We start from the raw sequence: 25820 nt of genomic DNA on the forward strand, positions 1-25820 counted from the left end.
AGACCAAGTGTCTACACTGCAATAAAACAGCTTCTTAGCCTGAGCCCTGCAAGCCTCAGCCAGCTGGCATGGGCCATTGCTTAAAACTGCAGTTCAGATATAACTTAACAGAGCTTATGCCAAAGGAACAGTCATCATCCAGAAGAGGTCTCTGAGAAGTTAACTATTCTTTCTGAGCAGCCTTTCCTCATCCTGTTCCAATGCATCCACCGAACTCAATTACTCAGTTTCCTGTCCCACCAACTCAAAAAAAGCCTGGCATGAAAAGTCACTCCAAAAACTGGAGTATTACCACACTTGGTCAATATCACTTGTAGTTGTTTTGTTCTGAGAGACAGCAATAAAAAATGCCCTACACTGGCATGTTTGTTTACTGTTCTAAAAAACAGTCCACTAATCCATTAACATATTTGACTGCAGATCCATGTTAATTCCTACCTCAAGGTGGAAACATGAACATACGGAGAAAGATGTAAAGTGGCTTTCCCTCAAAAATTCATGCTTTAATCTCGATACAGGAATTTATAACCTACCTTATTTATATATTTAATTATAGTCATACAAAAATGTACATATTAAAGCTAGTCTTCCGTGACCGTCACAAAATGGTATTTGTACGTGTCTCTTTTGTGAAGATTTGGTTAGACAGTACTGAAGAAACCAAACAAATTGAAATATTTTGCTTCCATCAGTTCTATGTTCCCTGTAATTTTTCCTATGCATGTGCAGAAAGAATTTTGCTATATGTGCAAAAATGGAATTGTAGTGTAGCAGGGGCTGCACCTGAGAGGTTCAGGGTGTAGGAGAAGGCTCGAGGCTGGGAATTAGAGGTTTGGGGTGCAGATTGCCCCAGAGAGAGGGGACTCTCTCCAGCAGCTCCAGTGCTGGGGCTAGCAGAGAGAGACATCTCCCAGTTTATTACTGTCTAGAATAATTGTCTTTGAAGTATGTGGAACTTAGTACTTTCATTTCCAGAAACTTTTTATTTTTTAATTTCCATTTACGGTAAAAAGAGATCTTATGATCAAACATATTTTTGCCAGGAATCAAAAAGCAGCAAGAACAAAACCAAAGGAAATGAAGACGTAATTTTAAAACAACAAGCATTTTTAGTTTCCATAATTCTACTTTGCCCAGTTTTTTGAAAAGTGACCCGAAATGGTGAAATTAAAAAAAGAAAAATACATCAGCTTGGTTTGACTAATTCCTGGAAGAAATTAGGAATGTTCCTACTTGAGTGGAAAGCAGAGAATCACTGTGAAACTGTACGGAGCCACCACCCCAAGAAAATTGGGTGTGCATTCTTTAAGAGAAAGCCCAATCTTACTCCTTCCTTAAATCAACTTCAGATTCATTATTGAAACATCAGCGTGAGTAGAATTAATTCTCTAGTGGAGAATAACATAACAGCGTGTTTAATGGTGCTGGTGGAGGGAGAAATCACAGCAGAATACCTTACAGCACATCTTATAAACTGTATTCCCCCCCCCCCCCCCCCGCCAAAAACAGCATAATACAGTAGAACCCTGAGTTATGCAAAGGTTGTTTTCTTGTGTGACCTCACTTAATTCAAATTTCGTGCAAGTCGGGAGGAGCTGGGAACCAGGCAGCAGCCTGGCTCCCAGCTCCCCTGCGCTTGCAGGAGCCAGAAAACTGAATGGTGCTTGTCACCTTCCTGGCTCCCAGAGTGGTGGGGAGGCAGGAACCAGGCGGCAGCCTGGCTCCCAGTTCCCCTCCACTGGCAGGAGCTGAGAAACTGACCAGAACGTTCCTGCTGTGCTGGTCAGTTTCCCTGCTCCTGCCCCTGCTGGCAGCCCAGAGTCAGGCTGTCCACTGACACCCCTGAGAGCAGCCAGGAAACTGGCCAACTCCCTACCACTCAAAGTGGTATTAAACCTGAGATACACACACTCAACTTGCGTGTATCTCAGGGTTCTACTCCATTAAGAATAGACAGAATATTCCTTCTAGAAGTGTCATCTATAGAAGATGTATTTAATTATGCCAATAGACTCTCAAACACTTTTTTTTTTTACTAGTTTATAACAAATTTAGTTATATTCATTTTTGGCACTGTACAATATTTAGATACACACACCTCACTGTGTGGGTGTGTAAAAGCACGTGCGTGCATACACACACACAAAAATGTATTGCTATGACATACAAAACAGTGTAGTGGTTGGAACAATAGCCAAGTTTCTGAATTATGAATTTCCAAATAAATAGAGATAGGGATACTATTTAACAATACCTGGACTTTTAGACAAAGAAGGTAACAGTCACGTAACTGAAGTGATTTGACACTGCTTTTTGTCATTTGCAATTATTGGCAATATGCCATTGACATTTTGCTGCTACCAGTATTTTTACTGCAGACCTTTTTTCACTGTACCAAAACCAAAAAGTAAAAGATATAAGAGAGCTTAAACTTAATTGCCATCAAGTTATATCTTGTTTGTTTGCCATCTAAGTACATGACCCAGCCTACTCTGTTTACTTAAGGAGATTTAAACAGAAATATAGCACAAATAATTCAAAGAGCAAGAGACCAGCATGGAGTTGACATACACATCATTGCTCTGTTTCCCTACATTGACTCTTCAACTCCATATTCACTATTGATTAACAAAACTATGACAACTGAGGCTTAGAGCTTTAGAAAAAATATTCACCTTGCACTTCTGATTGTGCTGCACTTCTAGGCCATTTCATGGACAAAAACAGATTGTGCTGAACCAATACTCAGATGGGAAAACAATAAGGTAAAACTAGATGCTACAGAAAGTTCTTATGGCAACACAATGAGTGGCAGTCTTTCCTAAACAATAGTATTAGCCAGTAAACCATCAGGGCAGTAGTAGACACTAGCTTAAAATGCTATTTTAAAGATGAGTTGCAAAACTGAGGTCTGTGTCACTTATTTACATTATAGGTCTTTTACTACTTTGTGTAATAGGGTTGTTGACATATGTAATTGTCACTGAAAGTTCACAGGTGCTGCAAAACACTCCCTCTCCCTGCTCCAAAACAACAGGCTCCTATCTCCCTCATGAGTCTACAATAGCACTCAGACAAAAAACTCCTGAAAAACAAATTAATAAGATTTCATGCCTATATCCATGTTTCAAGCCACTAATTCCCCAGTGTCTGATGGGCTACACTCACACACATCCCTGATGGGAGGACTAATGCCAAGTAGGTAGGCTCAAGCCCAGGACCTTCTAGCTCCCAACCTACTGCTCTAACCACAAGGCTCCACTCCAACCCCCCTCCTTGGTGAGGCAGCTAATCCCAAGGGGAAGGCTAATCCCAATACATCTGTGTTCAATATGTGTTCAATACGCTCCCTGTTCACCACGTGTGGCGAAAGGGGCAGCATAGTGTGGTGAAATGTGGCTCAAGCGAGCCGTGCACGTGGGGCGCCCCCTCCAGCTGCTCTGTGCATGTGCTCCACCACATGGTGAGACAAACGTGGCGGCAGCAGCAGAGGCTGCTCCTCCAGCCCCCACAGGATCCACCCGTAGGGTGGCTAGCACAGTGCAGCTTCAGCCTGGGGCAACTCACGCAGTGGTGGCTTCAAGTGAGTAATCTCACATACCTGGCTCATGGGGGTGGTAGGGGGCTATGGCAATCTGTTAAATTTCTCCTGGACACCACTGCGCTAATTTACAGGAAGAAAGATACGAAGCTAGGTATATCTCATAGAGCTGGAAGGGACTTTGCAAGATCATCAAGTCCTGTCCCCCGCACCCCTAGCAGGACCAAGTGCAATCCGTGATAAGTCTGGTTTTTTTTAAATCTATTTGTCCCAGACCCATAAATGGCCTCCTCAAGGATTGAGCTCACACCCCTGGGTTTACAAGGCCAATGGTCAAGCCACTGAGCTTTCTTGTGTTCCTCTTTGGATAGTAGTGAGCTCTTCAGCATTTCCTTTTTGTCATCTGGTCCCAGGTATCCACCACCAGTGAGTTATAAAGTGGCCCAAATATGGACTAGATAGCCTTAAACCTGTTCTAGATGGTCTGTTAGGTTAGACAGTCTGTTCTAATACTCATTCTAAGAAATCATATGGCCCCATGTGAAAGTAGTTTCATTTTAGATATATTAAGCCTAAAATAATCGTGTTTTTAATGCTAATTTATGTCAGATGATATTGTCTGGAGTATGGTCAAGGGATTATATTTACACAATGAAAAAAAACTTAAAATCTAGTGGCCACAAAATTCACCACCTCCGATTCATACAATTGTGGAGCAACTCGTAACTAGATGTACAGCCATAGCTCAAGAGACTTTGAAGTTAATTCAACAAACTATCTGGGCCCTTCCACAAGTTTTATTTTTATTTAAAACAAAAATTATTGTACTAAATGCACAAGAGTTAGAGGAAACAAAAGTAAAAATGGATTTTAAAACTTTAAGGACCAAAACTATTAATAGCACCAAATGCCACTGTGTCACATCAATTAAGTACTATTTCCAGAAAAATTACTCCCACGTAACTCAAGACTCTTCTTTATTTGTACATAGTACGTCCTTTGCTTTGCTCACAATAAAGACGATAATTTGTATTGCTGTAATAAATCCTTTGTACTATGTGTAAAATGGTCTTAAAACTTGGGAGAGAGCAATGAACTGAAGTAAATCCTAAATCAAACTGCAAATTGCGGTAGTGCTGAATAGAACATTCTGTAAATCTCTAAGAGATGATTTTAAATTTTAGGAATTATAAGATGCTGAAAATGTTAAGTTGTCCCCAATTGTAATGTGAGATGTAATTCTTGGATGCCATAATATGCAGAGATTTTAAATGTTGAAAGCTACTGCCAAGTATTGTGCACAACTTTCACTGGCTACAGCTGTACAAGTGAGTTTGTTCAACAAAACCGGAGTTGCGTTGGCAAAACTGGCCACATATCCACACACAAAATGTGTTTTGTCGACAATCTGTTGGCAAAACTCAACACTTCTGCCTCTCCCAGATGAGGAAGAGCACCTTTGTCAATGGTTTCTGTCAACAAAAATCTGTGTGGACACTTGGGGTGGGAGTGGGGGCCTTCTGTCAACAGACAAGGCTTCCAGGATACTGGGCAGCCTGGTCTGCTGTGCTTCTGGTTGGCTGTTTTGTTGAGAGAGCAGCCAGGCAGTCTTGTAATCGGCTTTAATGTATGGCTGCAATCTGTCAACAAACATTTGGTCAGGAAGTCTTCTCCAACAGAAATGTCTGTGGACAGATGCTTCTACTATAACTGTAGCCATATACCACAGGTAGTGAACAAAAAACCCTGACAGTTACCCTAGTTATAAGGATACACAACACAGAACCTTTATACAGTGTTAATATACACAGTGTTTATACAGTTCTATACATTGGGGATGTTGCAGCTATTAACAGTTTACTGTATTCTGTTAATTAGTTGAAAGGAATTGAAAACAAACATGGTTTTACAAGATTCTGTTCTCTGACACTGTCAGTCATTCCTCTCTATACAGATAAAGAAAAAAGCTTTAGTGTTAACTATGGCAAACAAAACAACGTAAAATATGATTGTTTCATTTAGATTACTCAGCTAAAAAGTTTTTGCAATATCTTGAAAAAAAACGTGCACTAATACCACCCATTCCTATTTAATTCATAACTAACTCCTTGTTTGTCTATGGTCTAGTTCGAGTTGTGTTTCTCTGAGTTTATCCTTCACACTTTTAACCATCAGAAAACCTATTTTTATGCAATTTCTCTGATACAGAGAAAAATCTAGGCCTATGAGGTAAACTGGTATTGACTTTACAGATCATATATAATGTCTTTGCCTCTATTTTTCTATTGCTATGAAAAAGAAAATAAATGAAAATAGAAGAATGTTTTACACCAACTGTATATTCACTAATTGATTTATAAATGTAAGTTTGATGTGTGTGTGTGGGGAGGGGAAGATGGTTATGGTAAATACACGTTTTTGTTTTAGTAATGCGACACAGAATTGAAGGATCTGACAGTGAATTTGATTCAAACATGGACATAGCTGTTATTAACATTATTAACTTTTGGTAATTTACAAGTGACAAACTTTAATATTATAATCATATACAAAGTGAAGGATTCCTTATATACAAAGGTGAATCTAAGGACTTTTTTTGCCTAAGGATATATTACTTTGAGAAGTCCACATGTTAATATATTTCAAACGATACACCAAACTATTCCACACTGCAAAAGTCGCGTACATTTGTGTATACACTTGTGAGAATAGATGCTTATTTAACAAACTGTTTGCCATTAAAAGTTAACTGTACAGATCCTCGTGTGCAAGAACAGTATCATCATATACATACTAGCTTCCATCCTGCATACACAACTAGATCCATTGTTTACAGTCAAGCCCTTAGGTACAATCGCATTTGCTCTGATCCTACTGACAGAGACCGAAAACTACAAGCTCTCTACCAAATATTCATTAACCTGAATTACCCACCAGAACAAAATCAACAGGGCCAGACAAATACCCAGAGGCCAGCTATTCCAAGATAGGCCCAAAAAAAGCCAATAACAGAACACCACTGGTCATCACCTACAGCCCCCAACTCATACCACTGCAACACATTATTAAAGACCTACAACCTACCCTTAATCAGGATGCCACACTCCAGAAGGCCCTAAGTGACAGGCCTGTTCTCTCCTACAGACAACCTCCCAACCTTATGAGGATCCTCACCAAATAGCCACAGTCTATACCACAGGAATACCAATCCTGGAACTTTTCCTTGCAACAAGGCCCATTGCCAACTTAGTCCACATATCTGTTCTGGAGATACCATCACTGGACCTAACCAGGTTATTCACAGAATCACAGGCACATTCTTATGTTCCTCAACTAACATCATATATGCCATCATGGGCCAACAATGCCCAGATGCTTTGTATATTGGCCAGACTTCAAACTCTTAGACACATGAAACGTAAAGCCCCTGGGCATGTGCTCCATTCTACTTTATAGAGTGTGGCTGTGGGGCAGAGGGGCACTAACCACATAAAAGAGGAAGAGCAATCTCTCTGAAGCAAGACTGACACTGTGTAAACCATACAATAAGAATCTGTGAGCTGAAAAACTGATATTCTCTGCCACACCCATCCAGCTCCATAAATTGCCCCTCTTGTGGAAAACCAGTCCTAAGAAGGTGGATTCAAAACTAACTAAAAGCTGCCAAACATAACAAAGCAACTACTACCATTCTACCATTGACCCTGGAGCAGGAGACAGGTGGCAGGAACCAGTGCAGATCACAGAAAAATCACACAGAGGTACTGGGACATGCACGGATTCACACAGGCTTAAGGGTCTGAAACCTCTGTTCGTGAGATATAAATCACATTTCTTCCACCCAAGCTCAATGGAATGATTGAAAAGAAATACAGGTTGAACCTCTCTAATCTGGAACTCTCTCATCTGGCAAACTCTGTAATCTGGAATGGTTTTAATTAGCCAGACAAACACTTATCATAGGTGTGGCCAAGTTTCACATGGTCCCATAAAGCTTGTTTACATCCACTAGTCCTGGCTCAGTGTTCTGTGCTGTTATGTAGCTGTAATCTACATCTAAATATCCTCTCAGAGCACAGTAAGCAGTCAAGTGTTGGTAATGTGTTAGAAAATATTGAGAGAATTTGCTGGATGATGGGAGGTCTTCCAGTACCGACAAAGCTGGACAACAGGGTTTTAACCTGCATCATGAGTGAAAACAGTTTCTTACACAAGATTTTCCTGTAGAGAAAGCAGTTTGGCCTGGAGTTGGTCTTTTGCTCAATACCTCACATTTATGACAAATACTGGATGAAGAAGATATTTTAAGAATCAATTAGGGCCCTTCAAAAACTGTTCCTTAATTGTTGATCAGAAAGAGGAGCTCCATAATCTCAAACTATTGCATCATCTGTTATATTTCCATATTTCAAATGACAGGTTTATTACATGGACAGGGCCTTCCCTTAAAAACAATTCTGAAAGAGGATTGGCTAGTCACATTGTTTTTTGGAATTGTGTAAAATAGCCACAATTATTCTTTAAAAGGAAAGCTGAGTCACAAGTTTTTTAAATTTCTAAGCACTAACTTATGCTGACCACTAATTTAACACTTCTATGGCTAAATTATTTATAATATATTTAAACTACTGTTTGCAAATTTAGTTAAATAACCAAAACAAGAATGTGCAAGATGAAAACTTTTAACTGTAAACATGTTACCATATTTAAAATGTGTCTTTTTAATAGCTCTACTAAACTGCTACTATTACAGGTTCTACAAACACTAATAGTCTTTGATGTAAAATGAAATACTACACAGTGAATAAAAACAAAAAACCCTCCTGTCTCCTCTTCAAAGAGGCATATCCTTTGACCCAGCGCTTCAGACTAAAGCCTTGAAATTTTTGCACAAGAATGCTGCATGAGGGAAGCCCAGACAAAACAGACACTTGAGATGTTAGAAGGTTGCATAACCCCAAACTCACATCCAATAACCATGCGGAGATAGTGCTGCTATGCACCACAACAAAATGGATCTCAGAAAGAAAGCCAATTTCTCTACCTTCTCTTCCTAAGTTGTACATGTGAGAATGCAACCCAGCAGCATAACTACATTTGTTTCCAGATTCGCAAGCAATTTCTACTGAGACAGGGACTACTTGAAACATTCTGCAAATTTAGCCTTATAAATATTTTCCATAACGAAATGAAATTATTTGCAGCTAGAAACACCAATACTTGTCTTTTCAAACCTGGCTCACACCAATTTTTAATTCTTTACAAAAAAAAGAGAGTGATCCAGTAATTTCTTTACTTGACTGTCAGAGCTGAAGAAAACTCCTCCTCTCTGCTGGAGAATAACTTGTTGCCTGCAGACATTCTTTAGAAAAGCCCTACATCGCTATCAGCCAGCAGAGCTGTCTAATGTCATCCCATGTTTAATCGAACAGTAATTACTTATAAAAGCAAGTTGAAATAAGCAGCAGAGACCAAACTGAGACAGGGCAGGTTATTCTAATTAAAGAGGGATTTAAATGACCAGGCAGTGAAATGCAATAGACAAAAAAATAAATACGCTAGAACATCTATAAATATAAAATATGTGTTGCATTTTTGATATTTCCAGTGGCGAATGAACCAAACCACATTTTAATACAAATTACTATTTTAGCAATAAAAGTTTGTTCTGGTGGCTGTGTGGTACCAAGTCTACACTCATTTACAAACAGGTACAAATTAAACTGCTCTAATGTGGAACTCTCTCATATGGCAAACTCCATAATCTGGCATGATTTTATTTAGCCAGGTGACCACTGGGTGTGGCCAAGCGTTCCGTGGTCCCATAAAAAGTTTTACAGCCACCAGCCCTGGCTCTCAGTGTTCTGTGCTGTTATTTAGCTGTAATTTACCTTTAAAGGTTTTTCAAGAGGTCAGTAAGCAGTGGAAGTATTGTTAATGTACTAGAAAATATTGGCCTCCTGTCATCTGGCAAATTCTCTCATCCAGCTCCTGTCAAGTCCCAAAGGTAACTGACGAAAGAGGTGCAGCCTGTATAATAATTTTATACATTATAATTTTCTGTTAAGGAAAAAAGTCTCAAAGATGGAAATATATATGTTTAAATAATGTTAACTCTGATGGGTTGGATTATAGAGATTCCCCTTGAGATTGTCACCTGATGAGGGCTGATGATATCACTGAGCCCGCATACTTGTGGTCTGGACAGCCCTACCACGCTGCCTTGCTGAGCCAGGAGCTCTGGTTGCACCACCTCCATGCTTTTGCTGGGAGGAAACACTCCACTGAAGATCAACACAGACACTGAGAGCAACTAAGTTCTGGGAAGACTCAGTCACATACATTAGACACAGCACCCAAAGTACCCTGAGCCAAGCTTTCCGCCTTTATGAAAATATGTAAGTACAGCTGTCCCCCCAGTAACAATTTACATTGTTTGTTAATAAGCAAAAGGGATTTTATTAAATATAAAACAGTAGGCTTTCTAAGATTGCAAGTGACAGACAGATCAAAGTTACACGAAAAATAAAATGAAACAAGCAAACTAAGCTTAATATTTTAAGAAACCATTTACAGGCAGCTTCTCACCCTAATAATAGTTTTAATAATCTTCTCACAAACTAGGCAGCCTCCTCATTTGGGCCCAATCCTCCCCCCAATTCAGTCTTAGTTGTTTCCAGCAGTCATCTTGGTGGTAAGCAGAGCACGTCTTAGTGTCTGGCATCTGCTAACTCCTTTATTGTCTGGTTCCCTTCCTATAAATAGATTTTGCCCAAGGCAAGAATCCTGTATTCAGCTTCAACCCTTTCACAACCCCATGGAAAAGTTCTACATTCAAAATAGGTTGCAGCATCAGGTGACCAGGCCACATGTTTTAGCAGGACCAGCTCTATTCCAAGCTTACAGGAAAAACAAGATTATTAACAGATCCTTGTTTTGAGCACCCAGCCAATAAGTTCCTTAAGTATCACCAGCGACTTTCACTAGCATAACTAGGTTAAACAAACAGGTTTATACTTCAAATTTCTATCTTCAAATATAGGAATGATACATGCACACAAATAGAATGCACACATTCATGGACTGACAAGTTCCTCAGTGAGAGGATACATACCCCATTTTGCACAAAACATATTGCAGTTAGGCATATTCATACTCATAAAATGTATTTCCATAATCCGGGGCACAGTGTCACATTAATGGCTTGACAAAGCTACCAAATCCAGGCTCTCTTTCTTTAATACCTAGAATCTGTAATCTATCAACCCTGGGAAACAGAGTATCCTAGATTAACAAGTTTTTGGGATAGTGGAGGGCACTGGGGTGAGGTCTAGGAGGGAGGAAGGGTTCATAAGGGGTATAGGGTGCTTACTTGGCAACCCATTCCACATGGACAGTGCCCCCCGCTGCTCCCAGGCACCTCCTCACACTGCTATGGGAGTGGTGGGGGAAAAGCCTCAAAACCATCACTTTGCTGCACTGCCGGTCCCACCACAGGGAGGAAGGGAAGGGGAAGTGGCAGCACATGGAGCCATTTTCTCCTTCCCTTGCTGGGGTCTAAACCATGGGTGACTACATCTGGGCCACATGGATTACAGAGGTTCAGGTGTAGTACATCTAGCAAAAATTGTTAGCCTTTAACTGAGCAAGCAATTGTGCTTTTGTGCACCATTAACAGCTTTTGCTTAAGAGCAAAAAAAGTACTGGTACTAAAATAGCGCCAAAAACCCAAAACACACTATCACTACAAACTGTGTGGGCTTCAGGTTAACCAGGCATGTACATATTCACTGTAATTCCCACCTCTACTTTTTGTATATGCATATTTATTTGCAAGTGTCTTATTTTCATTTTGCTCTCTATTTCTTAAATTTCAAATTTATTCGAGGGATCCATCTAATTTTGAAATCAATCAGGTGTGCAGGGGGAGTAGTGGTTGGATTGCTCAGCTTTAAACTTCTTTGTAAAAGATGTCAAGAGAATTACACAAGAGGCAACAGAATACAATATAAACACAAACAAAATCAAACAAAAAAAATTCCACAACCAGAAACAGACCCTTTAAATATAGTCAACATATTTTCATTCTCTACTCCACTGGCAAACAGTTACTTATTTAGGGTCACTCCAGAGCCCAGTGTCTTGCTCAAATAGCCTGGTCACTAGATGCAGTAGGGATCCTCCTTCCAAACAACGGGGCCAAATCAACCTAACAGGATAATAAGGCCCACAAAGTAAAGTAGCTTCCGAAAGATCTATTTGCTAAGAAAAACTGAAAAACTCAACCAGTAGTTAATACCTTGTTTCTCCCATGACCATCACTTGTAGCAACTCCTATTCTGCACGAAGCTAGAATAGGTAGTGCATTTCCAGTTCTAATTTCTTCTTCCACAGAAAACCTTTACCAAATCAGCTGACATGAAAGACAGACTGAATTTTTTCTTCATGCACAATCTCGCTCTCTGAGCTATGCAGCAGATCACAGTGCCAATAGCCTGCACTTACATATGATGAATTTGTACTGACATGAGTGGAAGTTCGGTGCATAATGTGAGCAAAATATCAAAACTGAGTCACCCTCTAGATTTAGGGAAAAGTTTTGTCTTTATCAGGATAGAGCTCCAAATTGTAAGACTCTACAAAGTAATGGTATGACTGTCCAAAGCCAGAATCCCAGGTTTTCAACATTTGTACTTGTGGGAGGGGAAAGAAGGACCTGAAAATCAGTTCTTCTACTGATCTAACAAGAGGCGAAATGATCAAATTCCCAATTTTCAGGCTTTTGCCTACGTTATGTAGCACATTTACACTTCTTTGCACTTTCAAAATTTTCATCTCTAATTAAGTGCACTAACAGGCCTGAAATACTACTTGTGTGACAGAGGCATACAACGTACGCCACAGGTTGGAGGAAAGGGAAGAAAACTTACGACGCTCACTTGGTTATGGGGACAGCTAGCATTGTTGGGGAGCAGGGTGTATTTGTATACCAAACTTCACTCATGTACCTCATGTGATCCTAGCACTGTGTGCTTGCATTCACCTGATGGACACTAAGGATTTTAATATTAGGAAGGGACTGGAGAAGGGAAGAGTTAAAAGGAAAAAACGCTGCACCTAGTAAAGGGAAAAATGGATTGAAAACATACTTTGGTGAGTGGAGTCTCTTTCCTTTCTTCCCTCTGGACCACTCACTTTACCATAAGCTAAAGGAATCAATTTTCAACAAATTGGCTGGGGAAAGGAGAGACCAGCAATCAGTTATAAATAAGTTTTTCCCTGTAAAGCTTGAAGGAAAAAAACTCCTAACAAGAAACCAAATGCAGGTAACCACAATGGTTCCTCTGCATGCACAGAATACTTAACTTTCACTGTTGGAAATAGAGGTTCACACACTAAATTAACTCTCTAAATTTAAAAATCCTACTTGTGGATGTGGAGCCGCCTAAATGATTATTTATACACTCATCACTCATTAAAACGAGTACTTTACTTATGAGTACTTGCTAAAACGAGGGACACATAAACTTATCTTTGTTCACTGGATGAGTGAACTCCCCTCCACTAATACAAGCCTTACCAGCTTCCCCGCAGCTCCAACCCACTGCAGCCTGACCCCCCGCCCCACCCAAACCGCCACAGCCTGGCCGGCCCCACACACCCAACTCCCCGCCAGCCCTGCAGACCCACCCTGCTGCAGCCTGACACCCCCCTGCCAGTCCTGCACCCGCCCCCTTAGTCTGAACCCCCCCACCGGCCCACAGACCCAACCAGCAGCAGCCTGAACCCCACCTACCCCACGGACCCAACCCACCACAGCCTTAATACCCCCCATCTACCCCACGGACCCAACCCACCACCAGGTTTTAACCCTCCTTCCCGCTCATGGCCTCAAACTGCCCCCAGCCTTTAACCCCCTCAAATCCCTCCCCCACCGAAACCCAAGGTTCACATACTTTTCAAAAGCAGCACCACATACTGCCACTCCTTTGCCGAATTAGGAGCACTTGGAACCAGAGACTTTTATGTGTGTTTTAATTATGAGTTTTCACCTATGAGCAGAAAGTTGGGAACCAATTGGGCTCGTATAGCAAGGGATGAGTATTATAGCAACAAGTGACCATCATAAACCACGGTGCTGTACAAATACAAAACATGATAAATATTTCTGGAGCAGGGTCTAAAGAATAAAAGACAAGACACAACAGACAATGCAATACAGACGAAGAGTACTAAGAAATGAGACAATACTGGCCACTATAACAGGCGGTGGCCTCAGCACACTAGTCACCTAATGGTTGTCAAGGCTCTTTTCTTTTTTTGTTTGTAGTCATCACAAGAGAATTTAGAGGAGGGATTTAAAGGTAGATATTGACATAGTTTTGCAGATTGGATGCACTATAGGACAAAGGACAACATATATTAACTGAACAGATTACCTTAAAAAGTTTTATCCAGATAAAGTTAGCTTTCTGAAAAATCAACATACATCATGTCCATTGTATCCATATTGTAGAAGGCAGTATTGCTCAAAGAATTTCCAGTTAAGTAAATTTCCTCTGCTCAAAAACATAGTAAGCCTATATTTAATAACACTGCAATTTGCCAAATGCCTCTCCTTACAACTCACAAAAATAGCTTCTAAGATACACTCTAGAAATGATATCATACTGACTTGCCTCTAATGTTGCAGTATATTCATGGTTCATTTTCAAGGATAAATTATACCATCACATTTTTAGTTTTTTCTTCATATCTGGGGAAAATAATCCAAACGTTTAAGGGTGTGCTAAATGCTTAGGCTGTCTCTACACTTGCATTCCTCTTTTGAAAAGGCATGCAAATGAGGGAAATCAAAAATGCAAATGAGGTGCATATTACATATCTGGCACCTTATTTGCATATTCTTATTTCAAAATATCTTCTTTCGAAAGAGGAAAACCAATGTAGAAACTGCTCGTTCGAAAGTAAACCCCATCTTCGAAAGAATCCTTCTTCCCATTAAAAAAAAAGGAAGGATTCTTTCGAAGATGGGGTTTACTTTCAAAAGAGCAGTTTCTACACTGGTTTTCTTCTTTCGAAAGAAGCTATTTTGAAATAATATGCAAATGAGGTGTCAGATCTGTAAATCTGCACCTCATTTGCATTTTCAATTTCTCTCATTTGCATGCCTCTTTCAAAAGAGGAATGCAAGTGTAGACACAGCCTTACTGTTGTGTCCTTTAATATTAGAGCACTCTAGACCATACGAAAGTCTGAAGTTTGAAAAAGTCTATTTTTGAGATAATATTCCCAATATGGGTACATATTTCCATTTTATGCTTTACTGTCACTGTTTTACTATGCTCTACACTATATGTTCTTTGATCAAACACAAATTATAGTTTCATTACTTTCCAAGCCTAGGACAAGACAGGGAGATAAATGACAGTAAGTTGGTTACAAGTTGACAAGACAAAGTGATACTTGCTGTAAGGCAAGCTTCTGGAGAAGTGATATAGGAGGCTTTCTAGAATACGTTACTGGACATATATGCATGCATTTTGCCAAAATGGCTCACGTTAGGAACCCTATTGATCATTAAATCGGGATTCTCAGTTAAAAAAAAAAAATCACTACAGTCCATAACTACCGCCTATACATGGCCAACAGGCTGCCACTGTGATCAGCCTTTGTTGTCATCCATCTGTAACTTCAGGGATGGATTGTTGTGTGTTTTATGCTTGAAGACCTTTTAAAAGTCACAGCAGGCGAATTATGCAATTGTTTACCTCCTGATTGTAGTGAGTGCTCACATTTTTGTGCTGGCTTTCCATGCACTTAATGTACAATTTCCTCAAACGCCAAATCTCTGAAATCCTGTCTACAAAAGAAAATTGGCCAATTGTTGACAATTTTCAATAACAAGTTCTCACAAACTGATTCCTGCATAACTGTTAATATAGATGAGGCAAAGCCATTTCAGCTCTGGTAATAGAATGTCAACAGCACAGCCACAGAGCATTTTATCACTACCAGTAACACAGAAAGTGGCTCATCATTCCTGTAACACACCTCATCACCACCAACTACAAAAAAGGCAGAAAACTTTCACACTACAATTGCTCTTGTAAGGAAGGCTCTGCACGGCTGTATTTCCCAGCATGTAACTTTGCTCTATTAGAGTGCTAATGTAAACAGAAAGCATGTGGGTAGCAGCTGGAGCTTTGCAACTGTTCCAGGTACCAGAGCGCTAAGATGACCAGTCCTGCCATGTCTCCTGTATTTTTACTTGTGTGCTACCGTAACTTACAGTTATACACATTCTTTCTTTTAGGGTATAAAGCACGCAATATTATAGATTTTCTTGTTTAAAAAATATTTTACGCAATACTGATGTAAATCAGTTTTAGCCAGTGACAAAAATCAAATATTTTTGGCTTACACTTCATATAAATGTCGGTACAGCACCTCTGCAGCTGTGGACAGCTACTTCCAAAGAACTCTACTTTGAGGGAAACTATGCAATAGGTACTCACCTTATAACAGTAGTATGCCAAATGCAAGGCCTGCTAGAGGAAAGCAAGCTTACATCAGACAAAATGTTGAATAGTGTGGACACATTATACCTGCAGGTTATAACAGGCTGAATGAAGCTTTTTTGCAATTATGCTCAAACTATTTTGTCTCATTTACATTTGCAGTTATGTTATAGTAAGCATTGCTTGAGGGAGATTTACTTCCGAAAGCCCTCGTCAGTAACAACCCAACTACCTAAATGCATAGAGGTTCTCAAAACCCTTCTCATGCTACCATTTATCCTGGCTGTTAAGAACAGATGGAATGCCTTTGCTGTAAACTTACTGGATAGAATGCCAGGCCTTTGCAATTCAACCTTTCTGGTGATCCACCGGCACCTGAGTTTGACCAGAGATTCAGGGCACAATGCAACACTCAGGAATTTATTTAGCTTTCTTTATTTTACACACATTTTATTTTGGCTTTGGCTCTTCATTGGAGATTTTCTGTAATCCAGATGTTAAAGTAAGTGGAAGTGATAGTCACAATGGGGTATCTGAGCATCATCTCTTGAAGGTTATAGTGGATTACAAAATACATGTAAAATGTAACACTGTTGCAAGAAAAGCAAACATCATTCTGAAATATATTAGCAGGAGTTTTGTTAAGACAAATTCTTTCACTCTACTCAGCACCTCAACTGGACTACTCTTCAGTTCTGGCACCACATTTTTGGAAAGATGTGGAAAAATTGTAGAAAGAGCAACAAAAATTATTAAAGCTCTAGAAAACCATCTATGAGAAAAGATTGAAAAAATATTTCTGTTTAGTTTGGAGCAGAGGAGACTGAGGGGAGGATGGGGTACATAAGAGCATACGAACATAAGAAAGGCCATTACTGGGTCAGACCAAAGGTCCATCTTACTCAGCATCCCGTCTGCCGACAGTGGCCAGGGCCAGGTGCCCCAGAGGAGGTGGACTGAAGACAACAATCAAGCAACTTGTCTCCTGCCATCCATCTTCAGCCTCTGACAAACAGACGCCAGGGACACCAGTCCTACCCCTTGGCTAATAGCCTTTTATGGACCTTACCGCCTTGAATTTATCTAATTTCTTTGAATTCTTATAGCCCTAGCTTTCACAGACTCCTCTGGCAAGGAGTTCCACAGGTTGACTGTGTGAAAAAGAACTTTCTTTTATTAGTTTTAAACCTTCTATCCATTAATTTCATTTGGTGTCCTCTAGTTCTTATATTATGAGAACAAGTAAATAACTTTTCTCTGTTCACCCTCTCCACACTACTCATGATTTTATAGACCTCTATTATATCCCTCTCAGTCTCCTCTTTTCTAAACTGAAAAGTCCTAGTCTTTTTAACCTCTCCTCCCATGGGACCTGTTTCAACCCCCTAATCATTTTAGTTTCCCCTTTCTGATGCCAAAATATCTTTTTTAAAGTGAGGAGACCACACTTGTACGCAGTATTCAAGATGTGGGCACACCATAGTTTTATAAAAGAGACAGTAAAATATTATTTGTCTTATTTTCTATTCCTTTTTTAATAATTCCTAACATCCTATTTTGCTGCCTTTTTTTTTAAGTTGCTGCACACTGTGCAGATGTTTTCATAATATTCAAGTACATAAAATGACATAGATGAGAGTGATAAAAATTTTGTTTAGCTGAGAGTCACTGAAGAGGAGAGAGGGGTTGGATTCCCTCTGGGAGTGTAGTCCTCCTCAGTCTAGAGCAGTGGTTTACAACCTGGGGTCCACGGACACCTGGGTTGTGGGTAAGGGTACTTAACGAGGCCCGTGAAAAGAGTAAAAAAAAATCAAATCATAGAAAATAAATTTTAAATAAATTGCAAAGTTACAAATCTATTATCTGTAAATTAAATTTCATCCAATAATGTTATTAATTGCTGTCTGAAAATCTATGTTGTGGTTTCCTTTTTCATTTAATTAAGTGTATATATTGGCTAGAATTGACTTTGATGGGGGTCCACGAACAGTTGGGGAGGGGTGATCGGGGGAAGCTATTAGGGGCCTGCACTAGTGGAAAGCTTGGGAACCATTGGTTTATAGCGAGTGTATTTCCTGAAAGGGCCCACAGCAAAAGACAGGCATGCTGAAAGCTCAGAGAGGCCTGGTTTCAGGATGCGCTGAAGTGCAGGGCTTAATCCCCAGGTAGAGAGTAGGCCCCATAAAAAGAACTGTCACAATAAAAAAAGGTTCCTCTCAGAGACCATATGGAAACGAGAGAAAACAAACACTGTTAGTCCATGAGAATAGTTAGGATAAAAATACAGGGGATGGGGGGAATTCAGCTTATATTACACAGTATGCCTTAATGAGATCTGATAAGGAAATATCTATACATGCAGCAAATATCAAACTTTACTGCAGGGGTGGAAAAAACAATATCAATTCCTTGAATACAATTTAACAACATAGTAACACATAGGGCTATGTCTACATGGCACTTCGTCCAGCACCGCTGCCATCAGAGCTATGCAAAATGAGCTTCTCAGGACTGCAAATAGCGTGGCATATGCATATTCCCAAAGCTCATTATCAGAGCTCCGTGAAAGTTTGGTGTTGGCAGAAAGGGGTGCCAGCGTTGCAAAGGCCATGTGGATGTGCTTCTGCCAGCTAAATCCCCCTCTGTCACCAGTCCCTTATGCTCAAATGTTTGAGGCACAAGGTACTGGCAACAGAGGGGGGTGCTTTGCCAGCAGAGGAACGTTCACAGGGCTTCTGCAGATGCTAAACTCTGAGGGCTATGGTAATGAGCTTCAGGAGTATCTAAATGGCACGCCATTTGCAATCCCGAGAAGCTCATTTTGCATAGCTCTGCTGGCAGCGGTGCTGGGCGAAGTGCCGTGTAGACCCAGCCTAGGTGTTTTATTATGTTTAGCACTAGTTCTTTAAAAAGCATACAGAAAATTAAGTCTCTGAAAAGTAATTTGCTGCTAAATAAGAGATTTAATTCGGGTTTACAATTGAGCTACCGAATAACTTAATTGGTGTCCACAGCCAAAATCATGTTATTTACACAGCAATCAAATCTGCACCAGATATTCATTTGAAACACCTCCTCAGCTATGACTATGAACTATTAAAAGACCTGTTATTTTTATTCAAGTACGAGTTCTTCCTGAAATGGTTTTGATATTGGCTCCATTAAAACTAATTATCAGACAGCGTACAACATTAAGATACTACTCTGTTTATATATATATATATATATATATATATATATATATATATATATATAAACAATCAATCTCTAGCCCCATATGAGCACAGAAGAAAAGAGTTCCAGTTAGCCCCATATGAGCACAGAAGAAAAGAGTTCCAGTTAAATCCAGTTTTAATGGGTTTGCCAGGGCTGCCTTGGACATGCTATGGCTGAAGCTAAAACCCCAGTGCCTGAGCTGAAGCCAAAGCCCCAAGGCTCCAGATCTGGGCAGGGGGCTCAGGTCACAAGCCCCATGTGCAGGGCTGAAGCCCTGGAGCTTCAGCATTGCACTCACACTATCCCAGCTGCTTGGAACAGTGGGGCTCAAGGTTTGGCTTCCCTGGAGTAGGAACTGACTCCGGCTTCAGTCGCCACTCTTGAGATCATGTAATAATTTTTGTTGTCAGAAGACGATCATGGTGCAATGAAATTTGAGAACTGCTAGACTAATTACCGCAGTATTGGAAGAACTCGATAAAAACATACATTAATCATCTTATTCACTATTTAAATGGCTGCCAGATTAATAGTGTATTTACAGAATCAGTCAGGGATTGCATTGTCAAGTGTTAAAATACTACTATCTGTAATGCCATAAAAATCCATAAGAAGTACAAATTGAACTTGACCTCTTTGTAACCAGGATACATGTACCTATACTGAAAATTATCATTCAGAAATTAGATTAGCTAACAGTACAATTATATGAAATATATTTCACAAAATAAAAAGTGTTAAATCTAGCTAAAATTGGAACTGACGTTTTTAGAAAGCATCCAGTGACTTTTTATTGTGATATAAAATCAAACTGTTGCATTAGTTTCTATTCATAAAATGGCACATGCCGCACATTAGTTCAAATGAAAAATCAAACTGCCAAAATAAAGAAAAAAAGGCTTATCTCAAAAGCTTATAGACTATAACTGTTTACTTTTGAAAATGAGTTGGATATTTTATATATATATTTACAGAGAATCTGAACAGTTACCTACTGACACAGACAAGGAAAGAATGACCATAATTATATTATGGAAACTATAGGAAATAAAATTTTTAAAAAGATGCTGGATTATTTGAATTAATTTTAAACTAGTTTGTTCAAAAGTTTCAGATATCTCAATACTGCAGTTATTATGAATCTTCAATGCAGAAAATAAAAAATTTCAGGTATTTCCTTTTATTTCTAAGGAGTCAAGATGCTTTTTTTGTAAAGGTAAGCAATATGAATGATTTATTATGGTATTTTTTTAAAAATTAAGGTTCAAAAGTGGTAAAAAAAGGTCAGTGAAAAACATGCTTTTGCTATGACACATTCCCTCCAGAAGTCCTGGAAGTCTTTCAAAACTTATGCTATTGTATAATGTAAGCATAAGTATCAGGTTGCGTCTAAAGTAACGGACCACACATTGCAAAATTTATAAGAGGAGGTTGCCAAAATTCTAATCTGCTACTGATTAGGAGAAGAATGCTATGCATTTGTTCCTAGTTGTAATCTAACCCTCATACATATTCAAAAGCCAAGTATAGGTACAAAGTAATACAACTTTGCATGGGTCTTTAGACTATTTCTTTAGCACTATAGAGTCCAGTAAAGTTAATTTCAGGAAGCATTGGCAAATTGTGTGTGATTTCACTACAAAGACAAACGTATGGATTTCAAAAACAGTGCTTCCATTACAGCAAATTCTTATTGCTACTTGACCACAAAACCATCATCAATCTAATTTTATATAGTTTAATATTTGAAACCACAAATTTCTTTCACATACAGATTTATTTATGGCTTACTAATATTCCCATTTTAAAATGCATGAGGGATTTTTGTTTTGCAGTTTACATGTACATGGCTTTCCTAGAAGAGCGTGGAATATCATACTGAATGCCTATTGTGCAAAAATAACCCTGAAGGCAGTATCACAGCAGTGTGCAGTAGAAAATCCTTACCAATTTTTCATCAACTGTGATGAGTTGCGTGTCTTGAGCTTGGTCCTGTGCCAGCCGCCATGTGGAAGTGCTCAGTGACCTGCAGTGCAAGACTTGAAGTTAAAAAATGATTCATGCAATGAGAAAATAGAGGCAGACAAATCTTACATAAACAAGTTACTTTAACAATATCCATCTTGTAAAAAAAATGGAAGAGGGAGAGATGAGGGCACAAAAATCCTTTTTCTCCCCAATTAGTTCTGTCTGCTGAGTTTTTGGCAGACTCCCACTTAGCAGTTCACAACAGGCTGCACTTTATGTCAGCCTACAGGCTCTCTGTCACAGATAGACTGCCAGTGGCAAGGACTGTACTGCTCTATATGAGTGTACAGTAGCTGGTTTGTCACGAACAGACAAAAAACACAAAAGCTGCTGCAAGTATTTGGGAACTCTTATCCCTAAATGATGGCATCAGAGGAAAACAATCTTAATTCTATCCCAATGGCATAAACTACAGTTGCACCATTTAATAACAGGATATTACACTCAGATAATTCAGAAACAAATTCTGTCTTTATGAGCAGATACAGCTGACTTATTTTGATTCACTTCTGCCCCAATTATTGAGCCATTCAGTAATTGCCAAACATTTTGGATAATCTTTTAGCATAGTTAGTAAAACCCATAGCATATGTATGGTCAAACCTATGAAGCCAATCCTGTTCCCAGTCAATGAGTGCCCGTTTTCCCATTAATTTTCTTGAAGTCACTGACATCAAGATTGGGACCTACATAAGTAGTTAGTCCTTTGGCAAAACAGTATAAGAGCAAGTGAAAGAGCAGTTTCACTTATGCAATATGCTTCATTTTTAATTCAGGGTGCTTTAAGCAAATGTTGCATTGAAGTACAAGAATATATAAGTTTTAAAAACCAGATGAGGTTACTGTAATTTTAGATTGCTCTTCAGGGGTTACATAATTCAGAAACCTAGACAGACTTCATAATGCAAATGAACTTTGAGAATTTTTTTTTTTTTTTTTTTTTTTTTTTAAACCAAGGTGCCATGGCTGACTTGCTGGTGATTTACTGGCATCTCTTTTAACAATACATTACACATTTTTTTGAAAACCAACCATGCGCTGTGAGTACATTCTCAAATACAACTTTTTTGGGAAACAGAATGACAGTATTTCACTTTTTTCCAAAACATACTATCTAAGCCAAAAATAAAAAAAAGACTCCTACAACTACGTACGTTTGTTTAGTAGGCTACAATATGAACACAGTTTATGATCTCAGAGTTTGCACACAAGATTTCAAGAACAAATTTGAAAAGCACGTCTTATAACGATGTACTGTGCTTTGAAGATAGCCATTTGGACTCTACTGTAAACTCATCTAGTCGCAAAATTTAGCAATAAATCAACTTTACTGCATTTTGCATTACCAACTAAATTAATTTCCCCATTTTACGTGACTGAAAAAGTGATTTTAACAGTGATGAAAAAGTTCCAGTTATTCATGCTTGGAAGAGTTTGGGATCACTGAGCACAGGTCAAGCCACAATGATTTTATCCACAGTTATAACTGGAATTAGTAGGATCCAACTACATTTACCTAGGAAAACAGCAGCATTCCAAGATTTTGGGTTACTATTGTTTCAAGTTCAGTGCAATTCTACTTCACTTGTGTATTCCCATAGGTCTGTGTGTTTTAATGTCGATAAATATGACCCATGTGTCATTAAACTATATTAAATTTGATTTCCCAAGAGAAGTGGTTTGCCACCAATTACATTTATTATTGCTACTTTTTTATGAAAATTTAGTCTTCTTAAGCACAAAGATTCTTGCATCAACCCACTTAATGACTTGAACTCATTCTTCCTTGAGCTGACAAATATCTTCTGTGGCAACACTGGAACAACCACCAATTGTTCTGGGTGACTTCAGCATAAAATGCAAAGGATGAATTTTCTTAATTAGCTTAAGATTTCTTGTCTACCAGTCTAGCCATTATCCACCTCTGTTTTGTTGGCTGAAGCACAGACGTCTGTCAAACTTTCATTATGGCTTGCCCTCACAGGCTTACTGGACTGCCCTTTGTAATGTGCCTATGCAGTGCCTAGCCAAATCATGTCCTGAGCTAGGACTGGGGCTCCTAGACACTACTTCAGTACAAATAATAAATTATAATCCACTGGATTTCAGAGGGCTCAGAGGACATTGTCAGGCTAGTAAAAGCAATGACCTACTGGGACCTTTTAATATGTTATCCTTTACCCATGAACACAACCTTCCCTGGTTCCAGCAAAAACCACAGCATTGTTTTCAGATGAAGCAGAAGAAAATAATCAGTGGGGCATGGGGACAAGCAGAGAGATGGGGGTAAAGGGAAGAGAATTGTTCCAGGTAAGAATAATTGAAACTTTAAAAAAAAAAAAAAAAGCAATACAAAACAAACAAAAAACCCACAACACTCATACAGTATCTTCATCTTCACAATTGCACCTGTACACTGTCAATCTACAGCACAAACCAGGATGGTAAACTCTCCAGGTTAATCAGAGCTATTTATATCCAAAAAGTTGCGGCATTGTCAAGTTTTTAATATGATCACATAGGTCAGACTGATCTGTTTGTCTGCATGGTAGGAAAGGTATGCCTGGAAGAAGGTGTCTGGATATCAGCTATTGTTTCCCGAGGTTCTTGGAGTCTGACGAATGTGTAGACTATGATACTAAAGTCTGATCCATGACCCTCTTGGCTGGTGAATGACTGTGGGCAAGTAATGAAACCGTTATTGGAACAAAACTTATTATGACTCCCTGCATAAGAACAAGGTTTGACCTCTGCTTCAAAAAGGATGTCTGACCCTTGCTCAAGAAATCAGTTTAGTGAATTTTCAGTTTGCTGTGAACAGTTTTCAATTTGTCTTGAAAACTCCTATAATGTAAGAATATTAAAATGGTTTATCCAGCTAAATACAGCATTTCTGTGGTCCTCCTATCTTTGATCTCATACAGTTTGGTCTTCCACTGTATAGAGTATACAGGCCTTTTTTTTTCGGGCGGGGGGGAAGGATCATCTTATGGTGATGAAAATCATACACCCATGACAAGGTTTTAGACACAGCCATAATTTTTTAATACCAACTGCCCATGAAGTGTGGAGGATACATTTGTGGACACTGCAGCTGTGTATTAGTTATTGAAGTTTCTCAGTTCTATTCCTTCTAAAAGATACGAGCAGAAGAGTTTTCTGCAATTAACCTTCTATTCAAATGTTCCCATCCTTTCTGACTTAACAGAACTGTGCAGGAGTTAGAGAATAATTTTATAACCAGCACAGTGGTGGCCCATGGCGTACTCCTAAGGAGAACAAGAAACATAACTTGGCAACAAACTATTGTATTTTCAATAGAAACAAAAGATTTACTGAGGGAAAAAAATCAGCAAAAAGTTTAATGGAACTAGCTGTACCTGCTAAAAAGAGAAATACTTAGTGTGTTCAAGCTGAGTGGTAAAAATATTAAAACTCCTTTTTTTTATTTTTGTGTTTATCAGCTTTAGAAGGAATTACATCCGCTGCTTCGGCTGACATATAGGAAACTGGAAAACCACTGAAAACCCATGAACTCAGTATTCATTCTATTTTCATTTTGATTAAAAACAACATTTATTTAATTACAAATCTAGATTTATTTTTAAATAAATAATTTTAATACACACAGCATTTTGATCATAAAGCACCAGTAGAAACCTGTTATAGGGACCAGTTGATAACCAAGACTTAAACTGAAGTTTTATTTTAAAAGGTGGCTCTAAAATGCCATAAGGGATGCCAATGATTCTTCTTTTAATTTGCAGATAAACTATTCTCATTTATTTTGCATTGCTACAATTCTTCCACTTTTACAAGAGATTATAAATGTGTGTTCACATTATATCATACCTTTGGAATTTCCATGTTAGTGTCTATACTCTTTCAAAGTAGTAATAAATTTAGTGCCAAACATTTGATCATGATTTTTTATCCAATCATTCAGTGCTAATCCGATTCCTAACTTTTAATATTTTGTTTAGGAAATTATAGGTAGCTAAATGTTATCTTATTTTTAAAATGTTTTGCTCTGGAATTTCTCAGAATTACTTCCCTCTCTGAAAAATTCATGCACACAACATCATTTTTGTGTAGGTAAATAAAAGACACACATACAATGGAGCAGATGACCAGCCCATTAAGTTAAAGAACGAGTGGCTGCCACCTGTTAAGCAAAGAAAGCTGCATGTCTCTTCCTGAAAAGTACCTTTCTAGGGAGATCTCTCAAACTAGAGGTCTCTTTAAATCTATCACAAAAACATACAGGAAATTGAATTTGTGCAGTTTCAGCTTCCAGCTATTCTAACTTGCATTATGGCATAACGATTTTATCAGTTAGGGTAAATCTAAATCAGTGAGGGTAATCCACACAAGGAAAAAAAGTCTTTAAAATTGGATTTCTTAGAGATATACGCTACATATTACCACAATTGATGCAGAAATTACTAGGGGGAAATGAAGGCCAGAAATTGATAGCTCGTTTCATGTGGAAGGTCAGACTATAGGATGATGAT

At 38.8% G+C, this 25820-nt stretch overlaps 1 protein-coding gene across 3 annotated transcripts in view; it reads right to left on the reverse strand.

Annotated features, from left to right (window-relative positions):
- Positions 1–25820, reverse strand: part of NDUFS4 (NADH:ubiquinone oxidoreductase subunit S4) — a 63227-nt gene that overhangs the window by 21349 nt on the left and 16058 nt on the right. For all 3 annotated transcript variants that reach the window (XM_074995580.1, XM_074995579.1, XM_074995578.1), the window contains exon 2: positions 21226–21304. In XM_074995580.1, coding sequence (XP_074851681.1) covers positions 21226–21304 — 79 coding nt within the window. The remainder of the gene's footprint in view (positions 1–21225; positions 21305–25820) is intronic.

The sequence above is a fragment of the Carettochelys insculpta genome, chromosome 5 (genome assembly GCF_033958435.1).
Source record: "Carettochelys insculpta isolate YL-2023 chromosome 5, ASM3395843v1, whole genome shotgun sequence".
Taxonomy (NCBI): Eukaryota; Metazoa; Chordata; order Testudines; family Carettochelyidae; genus Carettochelys; species Carettochelys insculpta.